This window comes from Ctenopharyngodon idella, chromosome 20 (genome assembly GCF_019924925.1).
Source record: "Ctenopharyngodon idella isolate HZGC_01 chromosome 20, HZGC01, whole genome shotgun sequence".
NCBI classification, from domain to species: domain Eukaryota; kingdom Metazoa; phylum Chordata; class Actinopteri; order Cypriniformes; family Xenocyprididae; genus Ctenopharyngodon; species Ctenopharyngodon idella.
In genome coordinates, this window is record NC_067239.1 from 22,326,804 (window position 1) to 22,347,848 (window position 21,045).

At 37.4% G+C, this 21,045-nt stretch overlaps 2 protein-coding genes across 30 annotated transcripts; both read right to left on the minus strand.

Annotated features, from left to right (window-relative positions):
- Window positions 1-75: 75 nt before the first annotated feature.
- On the minus strand, window positions 76-9,851 carry selp (selectin P). Of its 7 annotated transcripts, XM_051876141.1 has the most exons (19): window positions 9,756-9,850; window positions 9,436-9,502; window positions 8,931-9,299; window positions 8,590-8,697; window positions 8,320-8,505; window positions 6,852-7,040; window positions 6,315-6,500; window positions 5,913-6,098; window positions 5,630-5,818; window positions 5,102-5,287; window positions 4,698-4,883; window positions 4,415-4,603; window positions 3,861-4,046; window positions 2,930-3,115; window positions 2,500-2,685; window positions 2,177-2,362; window positions 1,638-1,841; window positions 306-508; window positions 76-217 (listed from the first exon to the last, which is right to left on the minus strand). In XM_051876141.1, exons 2-18 carry the CDS (start codon window positions 9,500-9,502, stop codon window positions 336-338), a joined length of 3,162 nt encoding a protein of 1,053 aa, XP_051732101.1. In that variant the 5' UTR covers window positions 9,756-9,850; the 3' UTR covers window positions 76-217; window positions 306-335. The 7 variants fall into 7 exon arrangements, with proteins under 7 accessions (XP_051732101.1, XP_051732099.1, XP_051732104.1 ...); XM_051876139.1 differs by having other exon boundaries at window positions 76-508; XM_051876144.1 differs by lacking the exons at window positions 5,630-5,818; window positions 5,913-6,098; window positions 6,315-6,500 and having other exon boundaries at window positions 76-508.
- Window positions 9,852-9,866: 15 nt separating this feature from the next.
- LOC127502795 (P-selectin-like) lies at window positions 9,867-19,238 on the minus strand. 23 transcript variants are annotated; one of them, XM_051876147.1, is made up of 15 exons: window positions 18,474-19,216; window positions 18,306-18,369; window positions 17,847-18,215; window positions 17,575-17,682; window positions 17,143-17,328; window positions 16,467-16,652; window positions 15,774-15,959; window positions 15,088-15,273; window positions 14,359-14,544; window positions 13,664-13,849; window positions 12,958-13,143; window positions 10,884-11,063; window positions 10,516-10,602; window positions 10,381-10,402; window positions 9,918-10,291 (listed from the first exon to the last, which is right to left on the minus strand). In XM_051876147.1, exons 2-15 carry the CDS (start codon window positions 18,340-18,342, stop codon window positions 10,216-10,218), a joined length of 2,181 nt encoding a protein of 726 aa, XP_051732107.1. In that variant the 5' UTR covers window positions 18,343-18,369; window positions 18,474-19,216; the 3' UTR covers window positions 9,918-10,215. The 23 variants fall into 23 exon arrangements, with proteins under 23 accessions (XP_051732130.1, XP_051732117.1, XP_051732120.1 ...); XM_051876153.1 differs by lacking the exon at window positions 12,958-13,143 and having other exon boundaries at window positions 9,905-10,291; window positions 18,474-19,219; XM_051876151.1 differs by lacking the exon at window positions 13,664-13,849 and having other exon boundaries at window positions 9,906-10,291; window positions 18,474-19,219.
- Between the last annotated feature and the right edge of the window lie 1,807 nt (window positions 19,239-21,045).

The window sequence follows — 21,045 nt, forward strand, 5'->3', positions numbered from 1 at the left end:
TATTATTATCATATATCAATATTGGAAACAGAAATGTTCTTTCATAGTGTGTAAATAACTTTTTCAAACACACAGTTCTATTCAAATATTCATTTATTGGAAGCAAAAACAACATGAAAAATATTGGTTACTTTACTTTAGTAAATTTGTTTTTTAACTGAATTCAAATGCTGGGTTCAAATCCCCTTCCCATGATCATCATTCAGACTGTAATGAGCTGCAGGGGAGAAGAATAAGCTTGTTAAAGGGTTAGTTTGTTAAATACCAACCAAATAATATTGTAATCAAAAGCTATTAAATTACACCTTTTGATAGTGATACACTTTTGATATGCTTTAAAAAAACGATTCTTCCAACAGTGGAACAGGACCATTAATTTTTTCACCCTTTTTGGTGAATTGGCGCATCAACAAAAACATTAGTCCTCCAAGCAGAAGTATACCAGCTGAAGAAGCAACTCCCACAGCTGCATATATCAGCATGCCGGCACTCACTGACATCTCCTTTACTGAAAGCACAAAATAAATATGTCATAATGCAGGAATTCCCAAACATTTTTGTCACCCGAACCCTTTTGACGAAAAATATTTACTTAGTGTCCCCTGAGATTTTTACTTAATATTGATAACAGCATGTGGATGTTCGCGGTTCTCTGAGGTTAAAGGTTCAGAGGTTCATTCTAACTTTTCACCAACTCATGAACCCCCTGCAGTTCCCTCAAATCCAAGTTTCAGAAACCCAGTCATAATGTTTTAGTGGCCTTCCAGTGTAATTTTGCATTCTGCATTTTGTAATGTCATTTGAAATGCTAGTGTTAATAATGTGCATGCAGTATTATCCCCACAAAATTAAAGGGTTAGCTCACCCAAAAATGAAATTTCTGTCATTAATTACTCACCCTCATGGCGTTCCTAACCCATAAGACCTTCGATCATCTTTGAAACACAAATGTTTTTGATGCAATCCAAGAACTTTCTGACCTCCCTATAGACAGCAACATCATAACCGATTTCAAGGCCCAGAAAGGTAGTAAAGACATCGCGAAAATAGTCCATGTGACTACAGTGGTTCAACCTTAATGTTATGAAGCAACGAGAATACTTTTTGTGCGCAAAAACAAAAAAACAAACAAAAAAACCCCATCTCATTATTGGCCGACTCCTGCATCAGCTTCACACGCATACGTCTTGTTGCTCACGTGAACAGCGTCGGCCAATACTGAGTCGGCGTTCTGACGTAGAACCCGGAAGCACTGCACTGTGTTCACAACGTCAACAGCATAGGAGACTGACAGGGAAGAGAAGAAATTGTTGAATAAAGTCATTATTTTTACACAAAAAGTATTCTCGTCACTTCATAACATTAAGGTCAAACCAATGTAGTCACATGGACTATTTTAATGATGTCTTTACTACCTTTCTGGGCCTTGAAATTGGTTATAATGTTGCTATCTATAGGGAGGTCAGAAAGCTCTTGGATTTCATAAAAATATCTTTAATTTGTGTTCCGAAGATGAACAAAGGTCTTGCGGGTTTGGAATGACATGAGGGTGAGTAATTACTGATAGAAATTTCATTTTTGGGTGAACTAACCCTTGAATGCAACAAAAAAGATGGGTTAGGAGGAGTTGGCCTTACCAACACAACTGGGTAGAGAGTTGGTCCAGTACCCTTTGGAGGTGCAGATGAGCTGACTGGTTCCATTGAGCTTATGACTTTTGGCACACTGGAAAAAACACTGAGATCCAAAGCTGAAGTTTCCGTGTGGGTGAGAGCAGTTCATTGAGGGTGGAGGTCCCACCTCAGGAAGTTGAGAAAATGAAAGGGGCGCACAACGAACAGCTGCCATTTAAAAGAGAAATGAAAGTAAAGCATTTAGTGAGGAATGTTTTTCATGTCCCATGGTTCTTACTAAGATCGGTTTTAAATGATATGGCCTGATCATTAATAATTATCAGTATGTAACAGGGGAAGCCTAGCCAGAACATTATGTGAATGTTCGTTTTTGGTTTTGTGTAGTTCTTAATAGATCGTCAGAAAAAAAACCCTCCCTGCAACATTATGAGAATATTAGTTTATGGTTACAAAAATAGAACCTAAAGAAAATGTTCCTTAAATTCAAAGAATTGAAATATTAACCATATGGGAACGTTCCATTTTTGTCTAAAGGTATATACCAGTGCAAGAGGGCATCTCCTGACTCCAGTTCCCAGAAGCAGAGCACTCCATGCCTGGCTCTCCTATAATTTCAAATCCAGCCTTACATCCCAAGAAGCATTGTGAGCCATAGCTAAACAGGGAGTGAGGATGAGAACAATTCATCCAGCCATTTTCTTGAGCGGTCAAAAGGGGGCACTGTTGAGCTATGGAAAATAATAAATAAATGTTAACATACAAAATAATCAGCTGCCTTGGGTCATAAACTTGAATGAATACAGGATATCAAAAGATGACTTATTATGACGCCTGAGGTGAAATACAAAGACCCAAAAGTGATTACCCAAGCAGAAGGGTGGGGTGTCTGTCCACTTCCCCATCTCCAAGCACTCCATTCGGGGTGTGCCATGCAGCTTGAAGCCTTCATGGCAGCTCACTTCACACACTGTACCAAAGCTGAACTGCCCATGAGGATGTGTGCAGGTTACAGTACCATGAGAGGGGTCAATTAAGGGGCTGCACTGCTGTGCTGTTGGACAGAGAATCAAAAGTTCTATGATAACGCCTTACTGTCCATGACTCTATAGTAAATTAAAGATTTCAGTGCTACCTTTTTGTTCTTTGTTTATGATAAGACAGGACTAGAGAAGGTGGCAATACAAATAAATTATTTATTGTATGTTTTGTCAGATCTAAACCTCTTGGAGACCCAATAGCCTCCCTCAGTAACCTTCCTTTTTAACCATCACAGAGTATCAAGAGAGTTTGGTAACCTTGACAAACAGGAAGGTCTTGGCTCCATTTCCCTTGTGATGTGCAGTAAGTGGAATTACTTCCACTCAAAGTAAATCCAGCTCCACACTCCAGCCAGCACAAGGAGCCATAGCTGAACTTCTCCAAGCGGTCCTGACACTGCACAGTGCCATGCTGGAAAGACTCCAGAGCATCACATCTTATAACTGAAAAGATGAAAACAGCATGAAAGCATGAATTATTTCATCATTGTGAATGTGTGGTGTTGCTCTGTTGAAGACATTTGTAAGCTGCAACAGCACGATATATATTTTGGTTTAGTCCATATGGATTTATTAGCAAATCATCAAAGATTTGTATGGTTGTAATACTAATGTAGGGTTGAACTGTATTTTGTATTTTATCTTTACAAATAATATTTTTTTTTTAATTTCATATTCACCACAGTAAATTCACTCATCAAAGTCCCTTATAAATTGTTTTTAGAAAGAAGTCCAACAGTACATCCAAACTATTTCATTTTCTAAGAACTCTAAAGCTCTTAAGACAGTAAACATGTTCTACATTTTTAATTTTCTTAGCTAGTTTGTGTTTTCGTGCTCTGTATTTATTTATAATTAATGCTTTCATTGCCATTTTATTTAAATATGTACATCTTATATTTTGTTCTGTACTTATATTTTTGATAACTTTGCTTCATTAAATGAAAAAAAGAGAAAACATTTGCGTGCTCATGCCTTATAGTTTCCTGTTTATGTAGATTTCACATGAGCATGCAAAAGTGTGACATCTACAAATTTCACTTTAGTGTCTCTGTAGTATTAGAACTACCCGTTAAATCACTTTTTCACTCAATTTCATAACGTAACCTGAATTTCACACGGTGCTATCGTTTAAAGCAAAAATTTAATAAATAATTTATTTTTTAGGTTTAAATACATTTAGACCTACCTTCACATTCAGGTGTTGGTGCTGACCAGTTGCCATCACTCAGACAGGTGAGTGTGGATTCTCCTCTTAGTCTGTATCCCTCCTCACAAGTAGCATTGCAAGAAGAACGAAAAGAGAACTTTCCCAATGGATCGGCACAGGTCAATTGACTCTTTGCAGAAGCCAGAACAGGATTACAAGTCACCACTGCAACAAATGCATAACTCACACTGATTAAATTATTAACCGTGTCTGTTAAAATGCACAAAAACCTTATTAATCTCTTTTCTTTATTGCAAAAAAAATTATTTTTTTTTTTTTTTTTTTTACAGAAAGTGCACTTCCAGGGTGTGTCAGTGTTACCCAACATAAAATGTTTCACAAAAAGGAAAAGGAAGTGCACTATCTTTGATATCAGCACTTTCTGAGCTATTAAAAACTTTGGGCTTTTTAAATTATATTTTTCCCATTATGTAGCTTTTGTTAAATCATGTCAACATGCATAGTCAGTGCACTTGTATGAACCAGCAACTGCCTGGTGATTCATTGAGGAATGTTCTGCAGATGTGCTGTACCTGTGCAGGTGGGGGTTTTGTGTGTCCAGTGCCCAGTGTGGTCACACCAGGTTGTATTTGAGCCTTGGAGCTCAAATCCCTCCCCACACTTGAACTCACAGCTGGAGTTATAGCTATTGTTGGAGAGGGGGTGTATGCAGCTCATACTTCCAAAACTTGGTGCATTAGAGAAAGGTGGACACTGTATAGCTGTGGGATAAACAGAAGCAACTCAAAGTGAATCTGTTGGACCTATGAACTGAAAATATGTGCATGTATATGTAGTGTTTAAGAAGCAGGTTACCATGGCAAACAGGGGGGATGTGACTCCAGTTCCCATGTGCGGTACAGTGAGTGGAATTTGTACCATTGTGGACAAAACCAAAGTCACATTTTACCCAACAAGTGGAGCCATAAGCAAACTCCTCCACAGGGTCAAAACATTGCAGGGAGCCATGTGGGCTGGGCTTCAGTAGGTCACACTTTACAACTGCCAAAAAAATGATTACAACAAAACAGACAAGACAAATTATATACTCAACTGAGTATGTGGTAATGTATAAGAGCACTCTTTTTTTTTTTTTTTTTTTTGAAGTGGATTTACAGTTAGAACATAATGACCTTTTTCCAGTGCTCACACTGTGATGGAAATGTGGATTCTATAAGTCTGTATGACACTGAGAAATCATGTATGCTCCACAAACCCACCTTCACATGCAGGTTTGGCTGCCGACCAGTTGCCATCACTTAGACAGGTGAATGTGGCTTTTCCTCTCAGTTTGTATCCCTCATCACAGGAAACATTGCAAGAAGAACGAAAAGAGAATTTTCCATATATATCCGCACATGTCAGATGACTCTTTGCAGGGGCCAGAACAGGATTACAAGTCACCACTGCAACAAATGCATAACTCACATAATTATTAACCATGTCTGTTCAAACACACAAAAACCTTAATAACCTCTTTTCTTTATTGCAAAAAAACCTTCTGAAAGTGCACTTCTAGGGTGTGTCTTAGCAGTGTTACCAAACATTAAAATGTTTCACAAGAACGAAAAGTGCACTATTGTAAAAAGGAAGTGCACTACCTTTGATATCAGTACTTTCTGAACTATTAAAAACTTTTAGGATTTTAAATAATATTTTTCCCATGTCAACACGCATAGTCAGTGCACTTGTATAAACCAGCAACTGCCTGGTGATTCATTGAGGAATGTTCTGCAGATGTGCTGTACCTGTGCAGGTGGGGGTTTTGTGTGTCCAGTGCCCAGTGTGGTCACACCAGGTTGTATTTGAGCCTTGGAGCTCAAATCCCTCCCCACACTTGAACTCACAGCTGGAGTTATAGCTATTGTTGGAGAGGGGGTGTATGCAGCTCATACTTCCAAAACTTGGTGCATTAGAGAAAGGTGGACACTGTATAGCTGTGGGATAATCAGAAGCAACTCAAAGTGAATCTGTTGGACCTATGAACTGAAAATATGTGCATGTATATGTAGTGTTTAAGAAGCAGGTTACCATGGCAAACAGGGGGGATGTGACTCCAGTTCCCATGTGCGGTACAGTGAGTGGAATTTGTACCATTGTGGACAAAACCAAAGTCACATTTTACCCAACAAGTGGAGCCATAAGCAAACTCCTCCACAGGGTCATAACATTGCAGGGAGCCATGTGGGCTGGGCTTCAGTAGGTCACACTTTACAACTGCCAAAAAAATGATTACAACAAAACAGACAAGACAAATTATATACTCAACTGAGTATGTGGTAATGTAAAAGAGCACTCTTTTTTTTTTTTTTTTTTGAAGTGGATTTACAGTTAGAACATAATGACCTTTTTCTAGTGCTCACACTGTGATGGAAATGTGGATTCTATAAGTCTGTATGACACTGAGAAATCATGTATGCTCCACAAACCCACCTTCACATGCAGGTTTGGCTGCCGACCAGTTGCCATCACTTAGACAGGTGAATGTGGCTTTTCCTCTCAGTTTGTATCCCTCATCACAGGAAACATTGCAAGAAGAACGAAAAGAGAATTTTCCATATATATCCGCACATGTCAGATGACTCTTTGCAGGGGCCAGAACAGGATTACAAGTCACCACTGCAACAAATGCATAACTCACATAATTATTAACCGTGTCTGTTCAAACACACAAAAACCTTAATAACCTCTTTTCTTTATTGCAAAAAAAAAAAAAAAAACTTCTGAAAGTGCACTTCTAGGGTGTGTCTTAGCAGTGTTACCAAACATTAAAATGTTTCACAAGAACGAAAAGTGGACTATTGTAAAAAGGAAGTGCACTACCTTTGATATCAGTACTTTCTGAACTATTAAAAACTTTTAGGATTTTAAATAATATTTTTCCCATGTCAACACGCATAGTCAGTGCACTTGTATAAACCAGCAACTGCCTGGTGATTCATTGAGGAATGTTCTGCAGATGTGCTGTACCTGTGCAGGTGGGGGTTTTGTGTGTCCAGTGCCCAGTGTGGTCACACCAGGTTGTATTTGAGCCTTGGAGCTCAAATCCCTCCCCACACTTGAACTCACAGCTGGAGTTGAAGCTATTGATGGAAAGGGGATGAGTGCAGTTCATACTCCAACCACCAGGGGCATCAATGATCGGCAGACACTGGACAGCTGGAGGGGTAATGTCATTTTAAACATTAAACACATCAGCAATATAATAATAATAATCGTCTTACTTTTTATTGCCCAAACTAAAAAAAATGCTAACAATTTCTACCTCAATATTTCTAGTAGCCTAAATTTCACAAATAATTACAAAGAAACGTGAACATCTGGAAAAGTGAAATAGTATTTCGAAAAAATAATTTTTACTGTTTTAATTTTACACTATGTAAGGAATAAGATAGTGTACATCCAGCCGGTTGTTATCTCAGAATAAACCCCGACAGGGTGATCAGGAGTTTATTCTGAGATAACAACCGGCTGGATGTACACTATCCCGCTTGTTACACGGCTACTTGCCACATAAATAATTAGAAACGAAATATTGATCTGAGTCGAAATATTTAATCAGCTCTTTAAACGCAAAGCTTTCATGGAGAGTGTTAATGCTAGCGCGGCAAGTTCAAACTAGATACGGTACAGTCATACCACTTATTACACGGCATTTCGCCACATAAATACTTATGGGGATAAGAGATATCTGAGATGAAACTGATTTAAAACTGTTTGTAATCTTATAATCCATTACAGTGAACAAAAGAGTCGCAAAATGGCAGCAGCTGCGTTTGTATGAAACAAAAGTGAGCGAGTCCGCAATACTGGATGACATAATTAAGTAACTGTACACAAAATATTAATTTGACTGAGTTTTAATATTTTAGCTCACCAAACGCAAAACTTCCAGGAGGAAAAAGCGTTCTTAGTAAGCGTAACGTTATAGCGCTGCTGACTTCAGTTACCCAGACGAGCCTGTGTTAGGCTATCTGTTTTTAGCGGTTGTTATCGGGGAATAACATACCGCTGGATGGCGCGATTGACCAATCAGAATCAAGTATTCTTCAGAGCCGTGTAATAACAAGATATAATCTCAGACCCGTTTACCTCAAGAACGATAACTTTATTAACGTCCACACCAGCGGACGATATCGTTCTGTTTAGTTTTGTCATCTGTAGCTTTAAATGTTCGAGTTCTTTGAAGCAGGATAGATTCTGATTGGCTCTCAATGTTTTTAACGTTCATCAGCTGGAAAAAAAATCGTTCTGAAAGCGATTCCAACGGTATCGTTTCTCTGTAATGTTATTGTTATAGTTGTGGTATGGACTCTGCTATTCTTTTATATTTAGAACGATTTTTAGTTCGTTATAGTCGTTATAGTTATCGTCCGTGTGAACGGGCTTTCTAGTTACTGCAGTACAATTTATGCATGGCAATGTATTCTGTACATACCCTGACAAACAGGAAGTGCGTTATCCCAGTGCCCAGATGCCAGGCAGCGTAGCCTTTGTTCCCCCTCCAGCCTGAACCCTGTGTCACACTGGAACTGGCATGACGAGTTAAAATGAAATGCTCCAAAGACACCCTCACACTGCACAAAACCTTGCTGTGGATTTTTAACTGGCCAGCACTGAACAGCTGCAAAAGTGACAATGATAACTTGGTTACAAAATGCACAAACACAGAATGAAGATATCTGAACTTGAATGGGTTCTATAGTACCTTCCTCACAGCGTGGGCCCATAAAGCCAGGGTCACATTGACATTTATAGCTCCCAATAGTCTCCACACACTCAGCGTGCTCACTGCAGGATTTATCTGAGCAAGAGGCTACACAGAAAAATAAGGTGTAATGACTGCAAATAAGAGGTTTCAATCAGAACTGGATACAGTAATACACTTAATATACACCAGCTAATGTGCATCAGACAGCAAATAATTATCTCTCCACATAAACTGCACATTCTTAAGAAGAATCTGATTGAGCATCTTCATATAATTTGAATTAAATTTTAAATTAAAATGATCTCAAATCAATATTTCATGTAATCAAGTGTGTTCACCTAAATAACAGAGAGCAGCTTTCTTTTTGTTGCACCTCTCATCATTCCACTTGGCTGTGTCTTTTTGCCTCTTAATGTAGATCTCTACACAGTCTTCTCCAGTTCCCTGGTTATTTGGTTCATTTCTCGCCCAGTTTGCTGCTTCAGGGACCAAGTGCTTTTTGGTCCCAACCCACATCCAGTGGCCATCAATCTTCCTAATGCCAATCCAGTAGTATGCCGAATGTAAGGGTAGAATTTGGTTAAGGTATGCAATTTCTGCTTGGTTTTGGATGGCCACCATATCAGTGAAATTCTTTTGACACCATCGACGAGCATTTGTCCAGTCCATATTAGTGTCTATGTTGTAATGGTAAGTCCAGGCCTTGACTGATAAACACAGTTGTGTTGCATTAAAATGTATTATATACAACATTTTAATTTGCTATTTTGTTTATTTTACTGTGAAATTTTGTAGGTTATTTAAGAAACATGTTGATTAGAAACAGATTAAATTAGAACATACCATTATAAATTCCAGTCATAAGGAGAAGACATCCAGAAAATAGTCTAATATTCATCCACAAAACCATCTGAAGGATGTGAGAAATGCATATGTGTGAGTGTTTATTAAGACACTATGTGTATTCTAATTTATACATGTCATCAAACCAAAGGGTTTAGAGGTCCAAATGCTACAGATCTTTTTATTTGCTGGTATAAATTTTATTTAGTGGTATAAAAATATTACTCTAAAAAGCATTTGGACCTCTAAACCCTTTGGTTTGATGACATGCATAAATACTTTAAATAAACATATAAAGTAAAGCAGATTGTTCATCTTACCTTTTCTGCAACAATGCAGTTTAATTTATTCTGAGAAGACGTTCACAGTTTAATGCATAGGAAATTGCTGTCAAATATGATTTGCCAATATTCAGTTGCACTGCATGGGAACTAAGTGATGGGAAATTGTGTAATAGTGCTGCCATTAAAGGAAAAGTTACAGCACAATAGCGTTTAGGAGACAATTGTTATATACCAGAAATTAAATAGTTTATTATTTGTAATGTCATTCGCCAGCTCACACTGAATAATGTTTTTTTTTTTTTTTTAAAGCAACAATTAGCAACAATATAACATCAAGCATTTTTGTGCAAAAGATGACAATGGGATTATTGACTTTATTTCATTTTTGTACATACAAAAGCTAGTCTCTAAAATAAGAATGAATTGTAAAAGATTTGATAATTAAATAAATAAAAAAAATCTAACATCAAGTCCAGTTATTGTAAGACTATACATCTTATGCTGAACATAGAGGACCATCTAGTGGTGTGTGTTCTGCTTCAAATGCTGGATTCAGTGTTTCCTGTTGAGTTCTGCAAGAAAACATGGTGGAGTAAGAATTACAAACTGTACATCTAAATCAGTGAAACTATTTAGAAAACTTAAAGTAAACATAATTTACCTCATTCGCACTGCCTTTTTACCTACAACCAAATTTAAATAGGAAAAAACATTTTTTTTAAAAATATATATTTTTCTCTTTGGAATAAATAGTTTGATATTTGATAAATCCTTCAAAACGTCACGCTGTACTCACTATTTCTGCAGTTGGAGCAACAAAAACAGCCACAAAACACTGAGACGACAACAGATGCCAAAAGAGCAATTAGAGAATGGACAAAACCTGAGGAAAGATATAACAATATTCTGAGTATTCTTTTTATGTAAAAAAAATAAAAAATTTAATAAAAAAATTCAAAAACTACTGTTGATGTTTTTTTCTAAAATGCTTTACTAAACTTTTATTACGTTGATTTTGCATTTATCCTTTATTTTTTGATCCCTGACATTTCTTCTTTTAAAAATAGTTTAATTTAATCATATAATTACACTGTTATTACCAACATGCTGCTCTCATTATACTCAATATCTATTGTACACAACTGAAAAGTGCAAACTCCTTACTTGCACACATCAATGGAAAGGAAGACTCCCATATGCCATCAGCTCTGCAGGTGAACTCAGTGAAGCCCAGCAGCAAATGTCCAGGTGGACACTGTACTCTACAAGCAGATCTGGAGCTGTCATGTCCTTCAGTGCAGTTCATCAATCCACCACCGAACAAAAGAAGGGGAAAACACTCCACTGCAATAGGAAAACACATCAATCTTACATACATATATTTATATATATTAAGAGATGTAAACACAGAATCATATTAAAGCTGCAAGCAGCGATGAAAGGGCCCTCGCACCCGGTGGCCTTAGGAAAACTGTGAACAGTGGGCGATAATCATTTAAGCGGATAAATAGAGGAGAACTATGGCAAAGTCATTTTGATGCACCACAGTTCCTGCTGCCAGCAGGTGGCGCTTTGACTGTAACTGAATATTGCCATGTAGTTGTCTTCTGACCAGGACTATTATCAAACATGTGAGGTTTGGAGCAGATCGGACATTGTATCCCTGAGTTACAACAACTTCCTGTTTCGTGGCGTTAATCGCATACATTAGCACTTAGCCAAGTGTTGCGTGATTTAACGTGTTTCTAGTATGTTTGATACTTCATGACATATACAAATATGTTTCTGGTGTGAATTACAGTGCAAGCATGCCATTTCCTGTCACCATCAGGTGGCGCTATGACTAACTGAATATTGGCAATAGATGTCTTTAGGACAGGGCTCTTATCACACATGTGAAGTTTGGGGCAGATTGGACACTGTATGCCTGAGTTACAACAGCTTCCTCTTTCATGGTGAAACATCAGACTTTGTCAGGCCGCCACAGACACGCCCTTCAGTGAAAAATCTAGGTCTTCGCAAGTTAACATCACTAAGGCCTTAAGATTAGACAGACCAAATATGATGTTGATCTAGTTAAATCTATATGAGAAGTTGATTACAGTGTAAAACATGTAATTTCCTGTTGCCCTCAGGTGGCGCTATGACTGTAACTGAATATTGTCATGTAGATGTCTTCAGGCCTGGGGTACGTTCAAGATCAAACAGGTGCGCAACGTTTTGCTATGGTTTCTGGGTTGAACGACATGTTTCCTGGAAACGGTGTGCAATGGGTTTGAGATACGTTTTCTCTTGTTTGGTGGGTGTGTCAAAAATGTCAGCCCAATCAGCAGCAGCATGTATATAAACCACGCGGTATTAAAGAGACAGCTCGCACAATGGGTATTAATGTAACATAAAAATAATATACATAATTATATATTTTGCTAGTATTGTGGAGTGACACTCATAAACTTTCATAAACTTTCTATACTCCTTTGATTATATGATGGTAAATATTACAAAATCATAGCACAACAACAGTGATCAGCAATAATGATAAGCCTAATACTCACAATAAAAATAATCATATAGATCATAACACTGTCTCGGAGGTAAGAGGTGGATTATCCTTCACCTGAAATGTTTGTCTTTTCATCATGAAATGCAAGGCAAATGTTGGATCACAATAATTAGGAACCACAGTTTCCACAAATCCCTTCACTCGATTGGGATGTTCTCTTTTATTCTGGATGGCAAGGGCAGTGACTGTAACATATTTTGCAGTATTAAACACGTATTTATACCGATTTCATCAGGCTCTGAAAATTCTTCAAAAAGAACACAAAGAATGGTCTTCTCAGCTGCCATAGTTGCAACTCTTGCGTCATCAGAACAGGGTGTTCAACGCACCACCCTTTCCGTTTAAAAAACGTTTTGCAACGTTTTGTCGGGGCTGAACGCAGCCCAGGACTCTTATCAAACATGTGAAGTTTGCCGCAGATCGGACATTGTATGCCTGAGTTACAACAACTTCCTGTTTCATGGCGAAACATTGAATTTTGTCAGGCCGCCACAGACACGCGCTTCAGCGAAAACTCAAGATCTTCGCAATTTAACGTCGCAAAGGCCTTTAGATTAGACTGACCAAATATGATGTTGATCCGATTAAATCCCTAGGAAGAGTTTGTTAAAATACAACGTCTGGAAAGAGATATCTTTCATAATATTGAAATATATATATATATATATGTTGTACCTGCACATGAAGGTGGAGGTATGTTCCATGCACCTGAGGAATTGCATCTGAGCTCAGCTGTGCCTCTCAGCTTATAACCACCAGCACAGGAAAATTTACACGTTGAGTTGAGGGAATGATTCCCATACACACCAGAGCATTCCATCCAGCCATGCGGTGGTGCGGATAGTTGCTCACATGACACGACTGGAGAGAGAAACATTTTTTTGAATGGTCAAGGAATGTCGTAAGTAAAGATTATCAGAGCATAAACTATTCAGAATTATATTTAGTTTTACCCATTTAACATTTTTTTTTTCCCCTGGGCCCCATCAGAACAGGATGTTCAACGCACCACCGTTTCCGTTTAAAAAACGTTTTGCAATGTTTTGTCGGGCCTGAACGCAGCCCAGGACTCTTATCAAACATGTGAAGTTTGGCGCAGATCAGACATTGTATGCCTGAGTTACAACAACTTCCTGTTTCATGGCAAAACATTGAAATTTGTCAGGCCGCCACAGACACGCCCTTCAGCGAAAACTCAAGATCTTCGCAATTTAACGTCGCAAAGGCCTTTAGATTAGACTGACCAAATATGATGTTGATCTGATTAAATCTCTAGGAAGAGTTTGTTAAAATACAACATCTGGAAAGAGATATCTTTCATAATATTGAAATATATATATATATATATATATATATATATATATATATATATATGTTGTACCTGCACATGAAGGTGGAGGTACGTTCCATGCACCTGAGGAATTGCATTTGAGCTCAGCTGTGCCTCTCAGCTTATAACCACCAGCACAGGAAAATTTACACGTTGAGTTGAGGGAATGATTCCCATACACACCAGAGCATTCCATCCAGCCATGCGGTGGTGCGGATAGTTGCTCACATGACACGACTGGAGAGAGAAACATTTTTTTGAATGGTCAAGGAATGTCGTAAGTAAAGATTATCAGAGCATAAACTATTCAGAATTATATTTAGTTTTACCCATTTAACATTTTTTTTTTTCCCCTGGGCCCCATCAGAACAGGATGTTCAACGCACCACCGTTTCCGTTTAAAAAACGTTTTGCAACGTTTTGTCGGGCCTGAACGCAGCCCAGGACTCTTATCAAACATGTGAAGTTTGGCGCAGATCAGACATTGTATGCCTGAGTTACAACAACTTCCTGTTTCATGGCGAAACATTGAAATTTGTCAGGCCGCCACAGACACGCCCTTCAGCGAAAACTCAAGATCTTCGCAATTTAACGTCGCAAAGGCCTTTAGATTAGACTGACCAAATATGATGTTGATCTGATTAAATCTCTAAGAAGAGTTTGTTAAAATACAACATCTGGAAAGAGATATCTTTCATAATACTGAAATATATATATATATATATATATATATATATATGTTGTACCTGCACATGAAGGTGGAGGTACGTTCCATGCACCTGAGGAATTGCATTTGAGCTCAGCTGTGCCTCTCAGCTTATAACCACCAGCACAGGAAAATTTACACGTTGAGTTGAGGGAATGATTCCCATACACACCAGAGCATTCCATCCAGCCATGCGGTGGTGCGGATAGTTGCTCACATGACACGACTGGAGAGAGAAACATTTTTTTGAATGGTCAAGGAATGTCGTAAGTAAAGATTATCAGAGCATAAACTATTCAGAATTATATTTAGTTTTACCCATTTAACATTTTTTTTTTTCCCCTGGGCCCCATCAGAACAGGATGTTCAACGCACCACCGTTTCCGTTTAAAAAACGTTTTGCAATGTTTTGTCGGGCCTGAACGCAGCCCAGGACTCTTATCAAACATGTGAAGTTTGGCGCAGATCAGACATTGTATGCCTGAGTTACAACAACTTCCTGTTTCATGGCGAAACATTGAAATTTGTCAGGCTGCCACAGACACGCCCTTCAGCGAAAACTCAAGATCTTCGCAATTTAACGTCGCAAAGGCCTTTAGATTAGACTGACCAAATATGATGTTGATCTGATTAAATCTCTAAGAAGAGTTTGTTAAAATACAACATCTGGAAAGAGATATCTTTCATAATATTGAAATATATATATATATATATATATATATATATATATATATATATATATATATATATATATATATATATGTTGTACCTGCACATGAAGGTGGAGGTACGTTCCATGCACCTGAGGAATTGCATTTGAGCTCAGCTGTGCCTCTCAGCTTATAACCACCAGCACAGGAAAATTTACACGTTGAGTTGAGGGAATGATTCCCATACACACCAGAGCATTCCATCCAGCCATGCGGTGGTGCGGATAGTTGCTCACATGACACGACTGGAGAGAGAAACATTTTTTTGAATGGTCAAGGAATGTCGTAAGTAAAGATTATCAGAGCATAAACTATTCAGAATTATATTTAGTTTTACCCATTTAACTTTTTTTTTTTTTCCCCTGGGCCCCATCAGAACAGGATGTTCAACGCACCACCGTTTCCGTTTAAAAAACGTTTTGCAATGTTTTGTCGGGCCTGAACGCAGCCCAGGACTCTTATCAAACATGTGAAGTTTGGCGCAGATCAGACATTGTATGCCTGAGTTACAACAACTTCCTGTTTCATGGCGAAACATTGAAATTTGTCAGGCCGCCACAGACACGCCCTTCAGCGAAAACTCAAGATCTTCGCAATTTAACGTCGCAAAGGCCTTTAGATTAGACTGACCAAATATGATGTTGATCTGATTAAATCTCTAAGAAGAGTTTGTTAAAATACAACATCTGGAAAGAGATATCTTTCATAATACTGAAATATATATATATATATATATATGTTGTACCTGCACATGAAGGTGGAGGTACGTTCCATGCACCTGAGGAATTGCATTTGAGCTCAGCTGTGCCTCTCAGCTTATAACCACCAGCACAGGAAAATTTACACGTTGAGTTGAGGGAATGATTCCCATACACACCAGAGCATTCCATCCAGCCATGCGGTGGTGCGGATAGTTGCTCACATGACACGACTGGAGAGAGAAACATTTTTTTGAATGGTCAAGGAATGTCGTAAGTAAAGATTATCAGAGCATAAACTATTCAGAATTATATTTAGTTTTATCCATTTAACATTTTTTTTTTTCCCCTGGGCCCCATCAGAACAGGATGTTCAACGCACCACTGTTTCCGTTTAAAAAACATTTTGCAACGTTTTGTCGGGCCTGAACGCAGCCCAGGACTCTTATCAAACATGTGAAGTTTGGCGCAGATCAGACATTGTATGCCTGAGTTACAACAACTTCCTGTTTCATGGCGAAACAATGAATTTTGTCAGGCCGCCACAGACACGCCCTTCAGCGAAAACTCAAGATCTTCGCAATTTAACGTCGCAAAGGCCTTTAGATTAGACTGACCAAATATGATGTTGATCTGATTAAATCTCTAGGAAGAGTTTGTTAAAATACAACATCTGGAAAGAGATATCTTTCATAATATTGAAATATATATATATATATATATATATATATATGTTGTACCTGCACATGAAGGTGGAGGTACTTTCCATGCACCTGAGGAATTGCATTTGAGCTCAGCTGTGCCTCTCAGCTTATAACCACCAGCACAGGAAAATTTACACGTTGAGTTGAGGGAATGATTCCCATACACACCAGAGCATTCCATCCAGCCATGCGGTGGTGCGGATAGTTGCTCACATGACACGACTGGAGAGAGAAACATTTTTTTGAATGGTCAAGGAATGTCGTAAGTAAAGATTATCAGAATATAAACTATTCAGAATTATATTTAGTTTTATCCATTTAACATTGTTTTTTTTTCCCCTGGGCCCCATCAGAACAGGGTGTTCAACGCACCACCGTTTCAAAAACGTTTTGCAATGTTTTGTCGGGCCTGAACGCAGCCCAGGACTCTTATCAAACATGTGAAGTTTGGCGCAGATCGGACATTGTATGCCTGAGTTACAACAACTTCCTGTTTCATGGCGAAACAATGAATTTTGTCAGGCCGCCACAGACACGCCCTTCAGCGAAAACTCAAGATCTTCGCAATTTAACGTTGCAAAGGCCTTTAGATTAGACTGACCAAATATGATGTTGATCTGATTAAATCTCTAGGAAGAGTTTGTTAAAACACAACGTCTGGAAAGAGATATCTTTCATAATATTGAAATATATATATATATATATATTATACCTGCACATGAAGGTGGAGGTACGTTCCATGCACCTGAGGAACTGCATTTGAGCTCAGCTGTGCCTCTCAGCTTATAACCACCAGCACAGGAAAATTTACACGTTGAGTTGAGGGAATGATTCCCATACACACCAGAGCATTCCATCCAGCCATGCGGTGGTGCGGATAGTTGCTCACATGACACAACTGGAGAGAGAAACATTTTTTTGAATGGTCAAGGAATGTCGTAAGTAAAGATTATCAGAATATAAACTATTTCGAATATTTAGTTTTATCCATTACATTACATCCATAACATTGTTTTTTTTTCCCTGGGCCCCATCAGAACAGACCTTCCTTGGGCCACCATGTTGAGAACCACTCATTTAAATTATATTTCATTCGCTAAATATTTCACCACTTTATATTTGTTGAAATACTGTTTGTTCTGACCTTTTTCACAGCGTGGTCCAGAGAAACCTGGCTTACATACACAGGTGAAGTTGTTGACTTGTTCTATGCAGAGCTCTCTATCACTGCATGAATTGTTTAGACATTGTGCTGAAAGAAAATATATAGATTTATAAGAAGCATCCTTTCTGGACTGTAATTTTTCTTTTACAGAGATGTCTTTCATAGACTCATTAAGGTTATTTACATAAAGATACTGTACAAGTGCTCTAACTGGAAATGAATGAACAAATTGAAAAACTAAGACTCCTTACCTTTGTGACACACAGGATACTTTTCTTTTTCGCACTGGTCATCATTCCACTTGCCATTCTTGTTTTCGTTGCTGATGTATTCCACACAGTTTTCATCAGTCTTAACATTGTTGGGTTCTCCAACTCCCCAGTTTTGATAGTTCACGATCTGTCCGTTGGCAACCCACGTCCAATTGCCATTGATCTTTTGGAGTCCAATCCAGTAGTAAGGAGTTGAGGATCTACTTTGCAAAATTTTTGTAAGGAAATGTGTTACATTTTCATTGTGAACCATCACAATGTCTGTGTAATGTTTTTGACACCACTGCCTTGTCTTATTCCAGGTCATTGCCTTTTTATCTGTGTGATACGTCCATCCTTCAACACTGACTGTAATGTTTGGAAATGAAAAGTTCAAGTTAAATATATTTCTCAAATTTATTTTATTCTTGAAGGGTGATGAATGTAGAAGACACTTACCCAGTATCAGCCAGAAAACTCCTATGTGCACAGACATAGCTCTAAGCTTCACAACACCTCCAGTCTAAACAATAAAAACAGCCATTTAATTGCAATATAAATGCAGTCTTTTTAAAAAGGTTTTTATTGAACCAAAAAGCTTACAATAAAATGCAGACTCATACATACCGTAGTCTTCTTTTGTCTCCTTTTGACTAAATCACTTGTCGTTAGCGGAATTTTGTTCGTAGTTGCTTTTCAACAGTCTGTTCTCACATAAAGTCTCTTTTACTCTGTTAGCAAAGTGGGTTTTCCCACCATATATATCAGTCATGCGCATTAAATTGCAGGATGTTTTCTTTAAGTTTGAAAAAATAACATTATGCAACACGAGAATAAAAGAATGCCACTTTCCGGAAATGGCTGGTCATCTTTTATATGTTCTTTTATCTTTTTATAAAATCATCTCTTGCACAAATAGAATTGTGCTGAGATGCACATGATGATGATTTTGATATTCGAACAACATAAGACCACACAATTAAAAAAAGAATAAAACTAATAAAATGTGTTACATTTCAAGAGATACTTTAACCGCTGTATAAACTCAATAAAAATATATTATATAACAAACAAACACTCCCTGATTATACGCAGCTTCAGGGAAGGACACAGTCACAGGATACGTCCAGATGAACATGACCCGGGTTATTTAAACAAAACCTTTCACTGCATTCACAATGCTAACTGGTTTATGCACTTAGGTGAGGAAAGATAAAGAGGTGCAGTGACTTAAATTCCAGCCTTTATTTAGGTGTTAGAGGGATAGTTTAACCTAAAATGAAAATTATGTCATCATTTACTCACCCTGCTATTGATTTAATGCCATATGCCTTTCTTACTTTTATGGATAGAATTTTTAAAAAATGTCCCGCTCATGCTTGTCCATTTAATGTTTAGCGACCAGCATAAATTTTTTTTAAAAAGACACAAAAGTATCACAGAATGATCCCATGCGACACATGCCATATATTCTAAGTGTTCTGGGGATATATACGATAGGGTTTGGTGAAAAACAAACCAAAATTTAATGTATTATTTAACAAAATTCTTGACCATGGCCGATGGTCTTCTCTGCAAGGCTGAATGACGTGCACGTTCTTGAGACTCTAGCATAGCAGCAATTCGTTTTGCGCATAAAAATCACACAAATGTGAGAAATCAAGATTTAAAAGACACAACATGAAATACAACACATAGAAATCCCGAAAAAAAAAGTATCCGTGTACTTTCTTCACTGAGTCAAATATCACCGGACTGGAACTCCATTTGTCTGATGACAGTCAGAATGACATTTGACAGATGTGAAGTTCTTGTTACGACGAACACAACGGATATATTCACCTCAGAGAAGAAGGGACGTGGGTTGTATTTCATGTCGCTTTTTGTTAACCTTGATTTCTCACAACTACTTCTTTTTCTGCAGTGCTAATATACCTATTTTGTGTTTGCAAACAGCGATTACGTTTTTTGTGGGCAGAGCCTTCCTGGTGGCAGAATAATTACAGTTCTGCAGTAGCAGTCTATGGAAGCCATGGAACAAAAGAATAAAAAAAGTTAATTTCGAGTTTATATCTCTCAATTCTTAGAAGGAAAAACACAATTGTGGGCTATACTCATTATTCTGTCTTTTTTCCTCAGAATTGCACGCTTATATTCCGCAATTCTGACTTTTTTCCCCTCAGAATTGTGAGTTATAAAGTCCAAACTGGGAGATATAGACACACAAATGCAAGAAAAAAGTCAGAATTGCGAAATAAAAATGTTATAGGCTATGCTTAAAAGTTATCTATGTAAAATGTTATAGGTTTAAATGTTATTTCATGCTAACTGCTATGTAGGTATGTCCAGTAGAAACTGCATATGTGAATATTATGTGGACTTACTGTTTACATTAAATTCATGCTTTAATAGTAGACTAATCATTGCAGGTTTCATCAGTCTAGTCTGTGACTTGCAACATAAACGTCTCCGTTTAGCTTCAAAGGTAAGGTGACCAGATTTCTGAAATGGAAACTGGGGACATTTTCTATTTTAGTGGTCAAAATATTACCAAAATCTCATTTGTTATTATCTATTTATTAAAAAACAGGTACAATACATTTTTTTATGTTTTTGTTTTTAATTGTTGTGGGTTCCTTATAGGCTATTATTACATTAATAATTATGATTTAGTTTTATTATTAGGATTTTTGCTCTGGTTTTAATATAATTCACCAAAAAAACTTTTACACTATGAATAGTAACCACTGTAAAAGCAGTTCAAAACAATATGCCTGTTATAACATAACTTTACAAAAGCACATTACATTACAAAAATATAACAACATAAATATAAGAAGATAAATATAAAACGGCATTTAACAAATATTTTTTAACATTATTGAATTTAATATTTTAATTTTCACAAACTGTTTTTAGCTACTGTATACAGAAATTACAGTTTTAACGTTTAACTATTATTTTGCATTTTAGACTCATTTTAAGCACAAAGTACGTTTATTATTTTATTTTATTTTTTATTTATTTATATCTGAGTGTACCTTCACCACGTAGTTACGACGTGTGTGTGGAAATTGCTGCGTTGTCACTGCGGAACTTTTAAAATTGTGCAAAACAATCTCGCACCCTGTTGAGGCCCTGTTATAAAACATACAAACAGTATTACTTTATTTTAACATTAATTGTTAGTATGTTACTA

Bases quoted from the DNA above. Each gene is read 5' to 3' on its own strand.
- LOC127502795 (XM_051876147.1), bottom strand. From the start codon at position 18,342: ATGTCTGTGCACATAGGAGTTTTCTGGCTGATACTGG. The intron at 15,960-16,466 runs GTACAACATATA...TTCTCTCTCCAG, and splicing joins ACCTCCACCTTCATGTGCAG to TCGTGTCATGTGAGCAACTA. The intron at 15,274-15,773 runs GTACAACATATA...TTCTCTCTCCAG, and splicing joins ACCTCCACCTTCATGTGCAG to TCGTGTCATGTGAGCAACTA.
- selp (XM_051876141.1), bottom strand. From the start codon at position 9,502: ATGGTTTTGTGGATGAATATTAGACTATTTTCTGGATGTCTTCTCCTT. The intron at 9,300-9,435 runs GTATGTTCTAAT...TGTGTTTATCAG, and splicing joins TATGACTGGAATTTATAATG to TCAAGGCCTGGACTTACCAT. The intron at 8,698-8,930 runs GTGAACACACTT...TTTTCTGTGTAG, and splicing joins AGCTGCTCTCTGTTATTTAG to CCTCTTGCTCAGATAAATCC.